Source organism: Scomber japonicus, chromosome 13 (assembly GCF_027409825.1).
Source record: "Scomber japonicus isolate fScoJap1 chromosome 13, fScoJap1.pri, whole genome shotgun sequence".
NCBI lineage: Eukaryota > Metazoa > Chordata > Actinopteri > Scombriformes > Scombridae > Scomber > Scomber japonicus.
In genome coordinates, this window is record NC_070590.1 from 10,168,748 (window position 1) to 10,183,683 (window position 14,936).

Here is a 14,936-nt window from a genome sequence, read left to right on the forward strand (position 1 = left end):
TGATGGTTGTCAAGAAGTTGTTAACGGCAGAAACGGCCTCAGGTAGTTTGTTCAGGTGTTTAACCACAAAGGATTGAGGAAAAATAGTTCCGATTACTACTCACTGGCTGTTGAACCATGTAAGCACATTTCAAATTCACTTTTTTAATAGACATCAACAATGGGGTTCAGATATATTTTTAAAGCCATCATTTTAAAAAGTCAAGATAGTAGTTGTTTGAAATTCTCTCCAGTCAGCCCGTTTTTGTTTTTCTCCACAAGCTTGTGAGTATTATAGTCTCTTTTTTTTAGTTTTTTTTTGTTTGTTTTTTAGTTTTTAGTTTTTTTTACCCCAGTATCTAAACTGATGCAGCAGAACCAGAAATGTTGTCTTTTTAACTGCAAACATCCGTCTTCCTTGTCAAAACCTGGCACCTACATGACTCACAATGCAGCTCAGCCGCTGAGTTTATGCCAGTATTTGTAGATGTCAGTTCAGTTGCTGATGGTTTATGTTGGCAGTTTAATTGGAGTTTCGGGTGTGTTTATAATAGTAGCAGCTAGCGTAGCCTCGAGTGGCTGCTCGCCTTAGCAGGAATGAGGAGCTACCTGTATATGTTTTTCAAACACTCCTCATCCTCCCCAACTGACACAATTTATAAGACTTTGTTTTAACAATTATGTATATCCCTAAAAATATAGTAGAATGATCATCTGCTGTCCTTAACACTGCAGTCGAAATCAAAAGAAAGGGCTTCTTTACAAACTCAAGATTTAGCACTTTTATTCAGTGATCACAAACAAAATAAAAAAGGAGGGCGGGGGGTCATGAAGTAGTAGTAGTAGTAGTAGTATGCTACAAAACAGCAGCTTGTCCTTTGAATAAAAGGCTGCAGTTTCAATTACAGACACACTGGTGTTCACAAACTATACAACTAGCAAGCTGCAAGCCCATAATCAAGTCTTCATTTAAAGCATCAAGTTATGAGACCCACTGATAGACTTTCCTTTTTTTCTGAATGTTGTTGAAAGGGACTCTTGTAACCAAAGACAATCACTTTTTCAGACAGAAACAAAGAAAGCAGTTTAAGGAGAAGTGAATAGCCCCCAAAAACTGAACACACTGAATATAAGACATTGCTGAAAATTACTCAACGGAGTTTAAACATTTGATTTAACAGCAGATGTGTGGTTTTCCATCAAAAGATTTAATTGGCCTAGATGAAGTCACATGATATATTGTGTATCTACTACATTTAGCTTTTAAACAGTTTCCTTTTTGTTTGTCTGTGTTTTTTTTATATCAGCTGTCGTCTCTTTGTTATCATCACATTTTTGAGTGACCTAATAATGTTTGGTATGTTTGTGAAGAAGATCAACAAGTTACACTTATGCAATTTACAGTAATCCGCAAACACCTGGACTAACCTGAAAAGGTTCACGTGAATGGAAAGAATCTCTTTGCTGTTCAGTGCGTACAACCAGCACAGCAGCTCATCATGAAGGACACACCCTTAACCTAATTATCATTATCTGTGCTTATAGTGATAGTGATGATAATGTCAACATGTATGCTATTTCCTCAAAATCTGTTGGGATTATAGGGGAACCTCAGAAAGGGAAGGAAAATAATTGATGCAACTACTATCTTATTTTTTTTAAACAGTAACAAGTTTTAAAGTAGTTTTTAGTTTTTAATCCAGTTAAACCTGTATGCTAAATTGTGTGATTACTTGCATTTGTTACTCTTTTTAAGATTGTTCTTAGGAAGACCAATGCAATTTAATGCAGGCCTTTACATGTCGAGGTTGTAGTGTGTAATGGTGTATTTGGAGTGTATTGAAAATCTGTTCCTATTATTTTCCCTCTCATGTATGTTGGAAAAAATACTAGGAATACTTTTCAATATAAGGCTCCCACAATACCCATCCACCACAAACTACAACCTCAATAATAAGTAGAATGATTACCTTTCTTACTAAGTCAACAAAACAGCTTAGTAAATGCAGAATTTATGGCAGAGCTGTTGTATTGGATTGCAATAGATTGCACAGGTGTTCCTAACACAACGCTCGGTGTTAAGTTAGTTTACAATGCCCATCCCATCCTGAGATGAGCCATTAAAATGCAGAAAATTCAAAAATAAAATACATAATGCAAATCCACAGCAGCCAAAAAAAAGTATCATAACCCATCAAGCACTAGATCACTCATAACTGATGGTGCATGACTGATCTCTCATTAGATGCTGTTTCATTTTGAGTTTAAACATGTTGAAACACTGAGCAGAAAACGACGTCTGTCCAAGATGAAAGGTACCATGAGAGGTACCATCTGGTCACTGACCACCTGCAGGAGCCTGCTTATTTGGACATTTGACAAGTAAATGTAATATAATGAACAAAGATGAAAGTTTAATTTCTTGGTGTGATCTCATTGGCATTTTTTCCAGAATTTTAATTGCTCTGTTATATGAGGTTTGATTATTGTATGTGTTGCTTGTGACTCAGAAGCAATAAACTTCAACATAAAACTGTAGGCATTCATTAATGAGTCGAAATAGGTATGTTTGTTTTTGAATATATTTCACTTCTTAATGTTAAAACAATCATTCAGAGTATGTTATGATGATTTTGACCAAGATATCTGCTCTTTTTCCAACGAGCCACTTATTTTGCTACTGGATGGAAATACCCGATTTGTTGTTAACAGCAGGTGTCATCCGATTTGGGTTTAGTGCCTTGTTCAAGGACACTGCAAAGGTAATGTGGCTTTAAGGTTTAGATTTTATTACAATAAAGCACTTGGGGTCATCCATCTTTGCACACATAAGCTCAAAGCCCTTTGTAGTAATAATAAAGAATCAGATTCATTCACATTTTCACAATTATTTTTGTTTTATTTTATAAAAAAAAACACACACACACAAAATACATATATACAGAATTACCATTGAAAAGACCGGAAAATTTGAAGTAGAGCTTTCACCAAAGCATACTTTACCTTAAACTAAAATTCACTGATACACTTAACGGAAAAAATGTGATAATTGTTCTAAACTGTACATTAACTAACGCTGAGTGCACTGAATGTGAATTTATTTGTGAGTTACGAGCTTAAAATGTATGGCTACCTGTCTGTATTCATAATTACAACTTCACATGGTAATGTAAATGCCCTGATAGAAAAAAGATTGTTGTACTGTATAATACATCCTGATAGTAAAGCTGAACACCAGAATGTCTTGAACCAGCCAAAACATAGATAATGAACAGTGTTTGAGTTCCTTTAACACAGCAGTAATCACTTCTCTTCATTGGTCCACACAAAGGGTGAGAGAGACAAGGAAAGCTCTTCAGATTGCTACGGAGCATCAAGCCCATAGGGGTGGTGCAGGAGGGTGGGTGGTGTTGTAGCTTTAAGTGTGGACACCACCAATCCCGACTGTAGTTATGATCGTTGGTGATTAAGTGAAAAAGGGCTCAGATGATGGGCAGGAAGAGCTTTTAAAAGTTCAAAGTTAGCACTGTCCTGTCCTGTCCTGGACCCTTCAATGCCCAAAGGTGGTCTGTGGGTAAAAGTTGTTCCAGAAGACATCTGATGGAGTTGTGCTAAAGTCTGAGCCCAAAGTTGTGTACTGCGGCAGGTCGTCTAGTTCGTCGACTGTAAAGCAAACAGAGAATCCAAGGTCAGGATGTTTAAGAAGAATGCAAAGCTCTAGTGTGAATGGTACCAGTCAAAACTAATCAAACTTTTCAGGGAGAAAGTGTATCCAAACTTCAGACTAGTACTGTATATTAGTAGCTGTGTTCTAACCTAAGATACTAAACTGAGGATCAGTTTACTTGTAAAAAGGAGTGCCACCCTAAAATAGAGGGTTTAACACAAAATACTACTGCTATTGCTACTGGGTTTACGTTCTCATAGTTTAAATGAATACTGCTATAAAGGCCAGTATCACAGATTGTGATTTTCAAGCAACATTTAGATGCCAAATGTACTTATTGTCACCATCCAAAGGCATTATTTTGCAGGTTGATTTACTCGTCTTTTCATGTGACTAAATGTCCAAGAGACAGCTGTCCATCTGAGCCATCAACTAGCAACATTTACCTGAGGAAGATTCACTCCACTGGCTCCCAGGACTGGTGCATGCTTCATTGCTCAGGAACCCCTTGCCGTCTAAACTGCTTGGAAACCAGTCTGATTCTTTCTCCAGTTGCTGGCAAATCTGAAAGAGCAACAACTGGACTTAGTATGGCTATATTTGACACAGCTAGTTTTCCCACGCCAAACAATTTTACTGTTTTGGGTATTCTTACACAACCCAAAAAGGCAGAATAAGACAAACATGGGTATTCCTGACAATGAAAAATGCATGCTGGGAAGAACAGGAGGCAGAGGCCATGCTTACCTTGATAATGTCGTCGTTCATATTGTCATACTCTGGAAGATCACAGTGAAGAGAGAGGGAGAGAAAGAGAAAATGATATGAGTATTTGTTTCAATTTCCCTAAATGGCAACAAATAATGCTACATTTATCAGCAAGTATGACATTTGGTATTTGCTGTGATCTAAGCACTGTAGTGCCAGTGTGCTGCTCTGTGGCTGTTGTCTTACCGGGGCTGTGTTCAGGTGAAACTTCAAATCTGTGGCAAAAGTTGTTTGGAAAGGACTCAAGCCCGATCTCCACTGATGTAGACCAGTCAGGAACTTCAGCTGAAGGCACATATGTGAAATCTGCAAAGACGGCAAACAATAGAATTAAATATTACAATTTATAGTCCAATATATTCTGACGGATTATCAATCTTATTCTCTAATTATACATATTTACATGCTCACCTTTCTGCTCTGTGTCCACTGTGCTGTCGACTGTGTTTTCCTGAGTGGATGAGTTGTCATTTTGTAGCCGTGTCTGATCCATGGGGGACTGAGTATCACTGAAGTCTTCTTCCTCCATCTTGACCTGCTGAGGCAGATAATAGCACCATTGGTTTGTGATATTTCCATCAGAAAAAAAAAAGAAATTGCACTGCACTGGTGCCATAAAAATAACATAATTTGAATCGGCCTCTGATTATGTAACAGGTGTCACAACATGGATAACAAATGCAAATGTCACTAAAGTCAACAAGTAGCATGATCATAAAATATCTACGAAATTTACCTTCTTCCTTTGTTTTGTTTCCTTTACTTTGCTTCGTTTATCTGTGCAGATGGAGAGAAAAAAGGAATAAGTCATTTCCCATATTAAACAGCTCACAATGTAATTGTAGAGAAAATTGATTAATGAGTAACACTAAAAAAGAAAAGAGATCCAGCAGCCTGCAGATAGTGCACACTAGTGTTAATTCAAGTTAGAAAAAACAGCCTGCTCACTTCCTGTCAGTTATCTCACCTCTTGGTTTTGGGGTGTAAGGAAGCATCCTGAAGACACGTACTGCTTGGTGGCCTTTGTTGACGCTCTTGTCTTTCATCTCCTTGATGTCTGGCAGTGAATTCATTGCACAGCGGAAGTTGGCCTTCCATGTCTTTGGGTCGCAGGCTTGGCCCTCTTTGTATTTCCCTGCAGAACACATTTTGTTTAATTTCATACCCTTTTCCACACAAAAGGATTTTCTGAAAAGCAGAGTTTAGGTGTTTATTCCTGCTTGCTCACCTGTGTGGATGGCCCACTCTTTGAACAGACAAGCGTCCTTGTCCATCTCCCAGCCATGCCGAGCTGCATGCTTCCAGGGAATGGAGAACATTTTTTTGTCCTGGGGAAAAAAAACTACTGAGTTAGAACATATTTATTATATATATTTATATTTTTTATTATTCATAATTAATCATTATATTTATTTATTATTCATAATTAATAATTATATTATTATTTATAATTAATAATATAATTATTTTTTTTGTTTGTTTGTTTTGTTTTGTTTTTTGTATGCTGCTCCAATCTGCCAGGAGGAAATACGCATCTCACCTTATCCACCCAATTGAGTCCGGCGACGCTGTTGGAATCGATCATCTTCTCCAGCCATGGGCGCATCCTCATTCTTGATACAGGCATGGTTGTCTAAAATATACAACAACAGAGGAAAGGAGGACCGATTCGTTAGATACACGAGGAATGCAGTAGTGAGAATGATCTGCGTGTTGGTCGCGCGCAGGAGGGTGAGAGGAAGTTCATGGCCGAGGCATGGGGGAAAGGAGGGGGCGTTTACATGTAGGAGTCCGCTTTACTTAAAAAGGTCATAAAAGAAAAAAAAAAGATTAGAGTTTAAATTGTTTTGTTTGTTTGTTTGCTTAATGGTCCAATTGCACTTGAATTCATTTTGCATTGTAAACGTTTTAAAAGAACTAAAAAGATCCACTACCCCTGTTTGCGCGCCGGGGGTACACACACCTCCTCCTGCACTGCGACGTGCATAAGATACACATGGGTTCAAAAAAGTTTAATAAACTTCTGACTGAGCGCAAGGTGTGCAAGAATTAGGCTACAGAAACACTACCATCCGAAAAGGTACATTATAACATCAATTATTCTTTTGAGTATCCCCTGTGCATTTATATTAAAATTCTAGAAAAGCAGCAGTCAATAAATAAATATAAACGATGGCATGCAAATAATATAATAATTTAAGTATACGTGGTAAATTAATATCAAATCACTTACAGACTTGTCTCGATCTAAGATCCGTACGGTAGAAGTGTACAAGCAGGATATAGTCCGATTTGTTTAAGTTCCAGAGAAACTTCTCCTTGTCTTTGTGTTGTCCACTTGGATACCTTTCTTAATCCGAAGTGAACACACACTACTCGCTCAGATGACTTTTATAGAGCGTCTCTCTGTATAGCGGGTATTCCCCGGCTGGGCACGCTGTAAAAAAATGTCCACCCATTAAAAAATGTAAATCTCACGTCTAAGATCTCTAGTTTCATGGGGGGTCATAATTTTATTTTTCTAATGAAGTGTGCATTTCGTGAAAAGAGGCAGATCACTACAGTTAACAATAAAAATAACCCTAATTCATAATTCAAAAAAAAAGTGAATGTTAAAATCAGGTGGACATCTTTTACAGTGGATTGGCGCATGCGTCGTAGCCCTCTCGTTCAGGCACTGGCCGTTTCCGAGAAATCACGCTGTTGAGAGCAAAGAGGAAGTTAATAAACAGCACTAGGTGAATACGATGGCTTATAGCACGTAGACTGAACCAACACTCAAACCTGAATGACCTGATTTGGCACTCTTACGTTTTTGGTTTTTTTTTTATTTAGGCTCTGTATTCGGTATGGGATATTTCTGCATACTTTGCAATTGTCCTGCTTAATGCAAATGTGTAACTATCTGCAGATAATGTCACACACTGCACCCTGTGTTCGACTTTAATTGACATAACACAAAACAGAGTGAATACTATAGTATGATGAGCCAATATTATATGCAACAAAGTGCATGTCATTATAGTATTATTATTATTATTATTATTATTATTATAGTGTATATAATATAATATATATATAGTGTATATAATATGTTAGCATTGCACTAGTAGCAAATATTACTTTTTGTGTTGTTTGTTTGTTTTTTTTTGCAGTGAAATAATCTGTTGTATCAGTATGTAGTTTGGAGATTGTTAGTGCAAAGTATCACTCACTGAAACAAGAACATGCATATAATAAACTATAGCATGAAACATGAAAAGCATCATTCCTGTTTCTAACCACCTGCACACACATACGGACACCGGTACGCATTCATCCTCTGCCAGGTACCAAAGTTCATTCCGCAGACTTGCGTGACACACAAACTGTGTAAGGACACAGCCCTTTAGTATAAACAGCAAGCTGTCGGAGAAGTCAGGCATTTACAAGAAATGATGTAGTAATTTTAAGCCGCCAGCAGAGGCAGTGTAGGTCAGGCTTGGTCATAGTCTGCGTGCCTGAATGTGGGCCATACAGTATATTACTCTGAACCGATGACACAGAGGATAGTAGGCTGTTACTATACGGAAGCAGCAGCTGTTGGTTCAACGGGCTGCTGAGCATTTACACACATTGCCTTTCACATGTGACAGCAAACATGCACAAAACAAATAAATGTGCGTGCAAAGGGAAACAATGGGAATGGCAGGTCATGATCAGTAGTTTGATATTTGATCATATCTTATGATATATTTTGAATTCTGGTGCCCAGTTTTCTCGCGTTCTGCAGCTTCACAACACCTAATAATAAATCCTACAGGTCATGTTATATAACTGGACAGCCAGGGTACACGAACAGGTTCTCCGTGGGAATTTGGGAAACCCCACACCGGCGTTCATGCTGTGTTTTATCCAACTAAGGAATGGGGGGGGCTTCCCGCGTCGTTGGCACGCTCTCGCCAGCTGGGTGAGTTTGTGTGTGATGATGTGAGGCTCGTGCTTCTGTTCGTGAACGCGCCTCTGGGAGGGAATGGCAGGGAGTTTTCCTGCGGAGTTTTAATCGAGAACCAGTTTGTGGGATTTCCCGAGAAACAGAAAGTTGGATTGTAGGGGGGGAAATCATCCCATTTTTCCAACTTATTATTGCTTTGTTAGAACACGTGATGCTGATGAAGAGTGGAAAGAAAAATGTGAATTCCAGGAATTCACTTAGCTGAGGCAACAGAGATGTAAAAGTGTAAAGTGTAGTCACAGATTGGGCAGTGTTATTATGTTTTAACTTCTGGATTTTGACAAAAAAATAATATTTATTTTTTAAAGTGCACATATCTTTAACACCTTAAATACCAAAGGGTCACAATATGATTTATTGGATGGAGGGAGGGAGTTGCAAAAATATTTCTTCTATTTCTTCTTCTTCTATATATCATTGATGTCACACCTTTCTGACCTTTTGTCTTCCAAAGTAAGTTTTAGCCATTCATATTTTTTAAAATAAGCTAAACACATTTCACAAGGTAAAATCACTTCTTGCTGCTAAAGACTCAGACATGGTATGTGGATTCATGACGAGGAGTATTGCTTCACTTTAAGGGAAACCAAAAAGGCGCCAAAAGTCATGCAGTGTTAACATGTGCATTGTATATATATATATATATATATATATATATATATATATATATATATATATGTGTGTGTGTGTGTGTAATTCTTTTCATTTATTTTAGATGTATGTATGTATAAATCTCTGAACATTCAGATCTGTAAACTAACAACAATCTTGAAACAACAACCCTCTCACCATTTCAGCCTAAATCTACTTTATTTACTACCTCACTCTAATCCTGGGATATACTTAAGCCTAAACCCAGTGATCCTTTACTTTGCACTGTCCTTGTGATACTGTACTGAAGGTGTTTTTACACCCAAAGTGACAAATTCATGTTGCACACTGTGAAGACAGTGATGCTGATGTTGATTATTTAGGCCACCTGCAAGGATAAGACATGTAATTTGAAGCTTTGGGATGAGACAAGCAGCTTGACCAACCAATCTCCCCCTGGGCCATCTGCTTTGACAGCTCACTGACACTGGATCAAGTCAAAGCCCTTGTTAGTTAGCCTGCAATTAGCCCATACATGGTGGTAGGGCTTGGGAGTGGCAGGAAGCAGCAGCATGAGAAACTTCCTTTTTTTCAAATAATATTTTTTCCCCTTTGACCTGAATTTAGTCCTTATCTGGAGGGACACATAGACATGTTGGCAAGTTCGTGGTCAGTTTTCACAATAAAAGTTTCCATTTGTTTTTACGTTTGATGAGGTTGTTTGGTATTTTTAATTCAGTTGTAATTTAATTACTAACCAATAAGATAAAGCATAATCAGTTCAAAAGATGTATGATAGAAATACAGCAATAAGTGATAAGAATTTACAAAACTTTGACCTCTTGCTCCAAGCTCCTTTTAGTTTATGATTGTGAATGGGAGAGCAGGTGGGAGAGCAAGTGGGAGGAAGGGAAGGACAGGTTGGAGAAAAGAGGGTGATTTGGGTGAAGTCTGATGATCGAGGAGGATAAGGTGGAGAAGAAACAAAACACAGGAGGTGACTAAAAAGTGCTAAAAATAAATAACTAAATATATCAAAAACGAGTTCTTACACAACTCATGCTTACATTTTACAGTCATGAGTGAACGTGTCACTTTTCCATGAATGACACACACACTCATCCCTTTGGCACAAGCTGCATCAACCCTCTCAAGTTTCAGCCACACCTGCCTGCTGCTCAAGTGTTTTCAAAGTTTAGCACCCCCATCAGGCCAAGCAGAGTACTGTCTGTGAGAACGAGAGTTCATCCAATGCAGATTAGTGATTACATGAGAAATGGGAAAAACACCTAGAAAGGATAGAGAGTTTTTGAAAGGGCATAAAGACAAAATATTAACAACACTTAAGAGATGTGTTCATGGGTTCTGAAGACTTACCTCCTTTTCATCAGAACATAAAGAAACTTTGATGTTCCTTGCTTGCAAAAACACTATTTTCAATGGTAGCAAGGTATAATACTGCAAATGAATGAAATTAGAGATACTGTCAGAAGTCAAAGTGGAGAGCAGCTTTCAAAAATGGGGGGGTGGGGAGGTATATTAAAAAAAGATTTAAAGGAAGATGTTAAAGTGCTGGCCTCAACTTCAACCTGTCTCTTGTTCCTCCAACTCTTTTGATCTCCCGTCTTTCACTATATGCTTTATTGCTCTACTGATTTACCTCTCCTTGTCTCTTTAACTTCCTGTGACCTTTGTTACTCCTTTTAACCTCTACCTCCTTTAATAAAATACAGACATATTGAGGCCCTTACTGAAAGTATTGATGTTGAAATTACTTCCCATTGATAAACAATCTTTGAATATCTCTAAATCACATCATGGTTATTGATTAAACCCTGATGTTAAAGCGGAAACCAGAAGACAACCATAAATGGTATTACTGCTCCTGAGAGAGAGTGAGAGTGGTGTCATGAAACCTCTGTGGGAAGTATCTTATCTTTCGAGCTTTAAAATGTCTACATAAAAAGATAAAGTTAATAAAGCAAAATAGGTAGATGCATTTTTTTTTGTGCTGACTTGAATTTCTATTCATTTTTAAGAGTTACTGCTAGAGCAACCATGCAAACCTCAATTTACTCGACAGACAGGTGAATTATCCCTTCAGCATTGCTTCTGTTAGTTGATGCTATAACTCATTCACTCACTCATACATTTTAATCATTTGCTTTATGGAGCAACATATACTGTATCTTCTTTTTACTTGTTTAATTGCTTGTTTGTCTATCTGCGCTTAAATGGTCCATTACATGGAAAAGCAATATGTGCACCAAATGTTAAACGTTTAATGTTCATTCTTCAAAAGCCTGGCAGGTTCAGTCTTTGTGATTTGTTTTGTGACCTCAGGAAAGTAACGCAAAACCTTCATTTTATCAAATCTTTTCAGAAAGGATTGATTTAGAGATTGTTTTCACTGGACAAATAATATCTGCAGAGCCATGACATTGTGACCTTGAAGCACTCTCTTTAAGAAATCCCCAATTTATTACCTTCTTGTCAGAGTAGAGATATGGAATGTGTTTATTCTGTTTGACCCCTGATCTTCACCTCCACCTGCGATAATATGCTGATGTGAATTATTTCATTATGACGTTAACAGTGTTGAAAAATGTTTTATCATTGACCTTTTTATTTTTAAGCACTTTGTGTACTTCTTTGATCAAGGGTGTCATTTCCACTGGCAATGGGAGGATATACTTACCTCTCAGCTTTCAATATTCTACAGTTTCAGTTGGATTTAGACACAAAATCTCTCTAAACTGGGTCCCAAGAAACTTCATGTGCAGCAGGGACTTAGTGGTCTCTTTTTGTCTCTCAAACAGCAGATGACAAAACATTTTGGTGACTAAAAAGACTATTATTTCAATTTTGTATGTTATCATGTGATTTTTGTCAAACTAAATACAATTTCAAGGTTAAAAGTTCAACGTATTCATAGATGAAAATATGCCCACTACTGTGTTCTGATCGCTGATTACAGAGTCATAGGAAATAAATGATGACAAATGACAAAAATGATAACAGCAACTCTAAACTATACATGAAATGATCAAACTAAACAGAAGCTGTCAAAACAACAACATAAAAACTGTAATGAAGGCCACATGTTGTCATTCATAGCCTCTTGTTTGGTTGAGATCAGAGCACATTACTCCAGTTCTAAAGTCTTTACACTGGCTCCCAGTCAGCTATAGAATAGATTTTAAAGTTCTGCTACTGGTCGACAAATCACTGAATGGTTTAGGTCCAGAATACATAAATGACATGTTAGTAGAATATAAACCCAGATCTACTGACTCAGGTCAGATAGTTGAGCCCAGAGTTCAAACTAAACATGGTGAAGCAGCTTTTAGCTGTTATCCTTAACCTGTAAATCCAGGTTAAAAACACTTCTCTTCTCCTGTGCTTATGATTGAGCTCTTTTAAAGCACTTTACATTTTAATCTTTCATTTGCACTCTATGTCCTTTTAATGATTTTAAAGCTAATCATTATTTTATGCTGCAATCTTATATTTAATGCTCTATTCTAGCATTTTATTTATGTCTTTCTATTTTCTGTACTTTGTTTTTATTATGGGGGGGGGGGTTAATTGTATGTTTTAATGTTTCTGTTTCTGTTTTATGTAAAGCACATTGAGTTGCCTTTGTGTATGAAATGCTCTATATAAATAAAACTGCCTTGCCTTGAAGAACGCTGGACTTCATTATGCACCAACCCCTCACTGCCCACTTATGACACTAAACTTGAATGTAGACATAACTATCTAATCCCTCTATAAAACATTATTTACTCTCCTGGTCTCCCGCTGCCATATCATGTAACTTGACTAAGATGTGCAAACTAAATTTGAATGGAAAGCAATGTTCCCTGTTTGTTATGTAATTACTTCATTGCTACCAATCACTACCTTACGATATACTGTATCTGTTTAGCCGTTTTTCCCTCATCTTTCATCACTGTCTGTCTCAGTGCATTGCATCACTCTTTGTCACGTCTGCAGTGGGATCAGAAGAAGAAAAGCAGGAAGGTGTGGCGGGTGGCACTGCTGCAAGTGACAGATGGGAGGTCCTGACCAATGACCCATTTAAGAGGGTCAGTCACGTGATGGCAACAATAAGACAGTAAGCTTGTCAGCCACAGGAATTGTGTTTGTAGGCTACTCACTGTTATTGTGTCAGTGAATTAATGGTGAGGACAGATATTACTGTAGATATAATAAGTATGATTTCCAAGGATGCTTTAAATGTTAAGTATTAATTTAAAATATGACATTAGGAAATATTCAGATTATAGTAAAACTGTGTGATGATTTTGCACTAAATGATTCGTTTAACCTTTACATACTGTTCCCATTATGACCCTTCACAGTATCCCCTCATAATTTGTCTCTACTCCAAGCTTCTGAACCACAATTTTTCATTCATAAATATATCATCAGTCATTAATAAATGGTTGATTAATCCTTAATGATGATTTCAGAGAGCAAAGAGAACCTATTCTTTAGGTTTTTACACTAGTTGGTCACAGGAGAAACATGTCACAGGAGAACACAGCAGCCATCATGATTTCAGTGAATGAATGTTATTGGATGTGTAGAATGCAACAATCAAGTTGTTCAATCAATATGAGTCAAATTTAACCGGGGATATCCTCAGAAAACATGTGTATTTTGGGTCATTCCAAGAAAAGTCATACAATTTCAATGAGTCATCCAGTCAGTGACGTTTCAAGCTGTCACTGGTGGATGTGTCATTAAACTACATATAAGGGAGCTACAGTGTGTGGACCTTCCTCTTTCAGTTTTACATTGTTTTGTTTTTTTGTTTGGCTTTTTTTTGGTCCATCTGTTTGATGTTTATTGGATGTGTGTCCGTCTGCTACATTTTTGTGTAAAATTTCAGGATAAAATTGTGTTCCAATTGTAAAAAGTTTGACCTAAGCAGGATGAAAGGGTTAACTGATACCAACATTAGCTCCTTACAGACAGAACTGTCAAACAAAATCCGGTGAGAAGAGCCACTGAAGACCACAAACAGTTGTGCTGCCTCTGTGTGCCAGTCTGAAGGAGTTTGACATGACGATATGGAAAATATAATCCTTTATATGCACTGAACACCAGAGTGCCATTGAGCCAAAAAGTGAAATGCCCCCAAGTCAAATGACAAAAATAATAATTCACATGTAATTTTGATTTCTTATTTCTTAGTTATTATGTCTTAATGTGTCTGGTTCCTGTTGTCACTTACTCACTCTCTTACTTCGTCAGCCTTTCTCAAGGTTACTTTAGTTCATTGGGCGTGTCTTATTGTACCACGTGACCATGATGCAAAGTTACTCCGTGTCAACTGTACTCAGCTGCAGGGGTATGGTGTGATGTGGAATGAACCAAATTTACTTATTTTTAAAAGAAGACAATATCAATAATATAAATATTAATTTTTAAATACTCATCTGAGGCTGTATATGCAATCATTTTATATGTAAAGAATAATGCCTTTAAACGTCCAAATTCTAGCATAGATTTTAGGTACAAGCATGCATAATTAGTTGACAACAAATATGAGAATCTAATAAATATTTACATGTTTGAATCCAGAATAGATGTTATCCCTATATTAACCTTGGTGTCGATCGCATCTTCCGCCCGACCTGTAGCCCTTTAATTTCAGCAGGGGTGTCTGCCATTGCGCAGCAGCCAACTAGGTGAAGGTGGAAAATCCACCAGGAGGAGGATGCTTTAATGGGCCACCGGGGTCTGTTTCTTCAGTCAACACATTCCTCTTTTTTTGCGGCCGAAAGCTGCACAGAGTAAACCGGTTGGACATCGTCGACCTCTGCCCAGCTCTCCCACTGTGGTCTGCTTCAGATATATTGTCGTCCCCCCTCCCCTCCCCTTCTTAATCTCCCAGATTGTGGGCGACTTGCTGCAGTCGATGCT

General features: G+C 37.6%; 1 protein-coding gene across 2 annotated transcripts; it reads right to left on the reverse strand.

Annotated features, from left to right (window-relative positions):
* Window positions 1-2,859: 2,859 nt before the first annotated feature.
* Window positions 2,860-6,765, reverse strand: LOC128371522 (interferon regulatory factor 1-like). Of its 2 annotated transcripts, none has more exons than XM_053331861.1 (10): window positions 6,648-6,765; window positions 5,955-6,047; window positions 5,643-5,742; window positions 5,382-5,549; window positions 5,151-5,191; window positions 4,826-4,949; window positions 4,601-4,720; window positions 4,394-4,425; window positions 4,093-4,210; window positions 2,860-3,642 (listed from the first exon to the last, which is right to left on the reverse strand). In XM_053331861.1, the coding sequence occupies exons 2-10, from the start codon at window positions 6,039-6,041 to the stop codon at window positions 3,530-3,532; spliced, it is 903 nt and encodes a 300-aa protein (XP_053187836.1). In that variant the 5' UTR covers window positions 6,042-6,047; window positions 6,648-6,765; the 3' UTR covers window positions 2,860-3,529. The 2 variants fall into 2 exon arrangements, with proteins under 2 accessions (XP_053187836.1, XP_053187834.1); XM_053331859.1 differs by having other exon boundaries at window positions 4,826-4,952.
* Between the last annotated feature and the right edge of the window lie 8,171 nt (window positions 6,766-14,936).

Coding starts and splice junctions, on each gene's coding strand:
- LOC128371522 (XM_053331859.1), bottom strand. CDS start 6,041: ATGCCTGTATCAAGAATGAGGATGCGCCCATGGCTGGAGAAGATGATC. Junction 5,192..5,381: donor TTACACCCCAAAACCAAGAG/GTGAGATAACTG, acceptor CCATCTGCACAG/ATAAACGAAGCAAAGTAAAG. Junction 3,643..4,092: donor GTGGAGTGAATCTTCCTCAG/GTAAATGTTGCT, acceptor TTTGCTTTACAG/TCGACGAACTAGACGACCTG.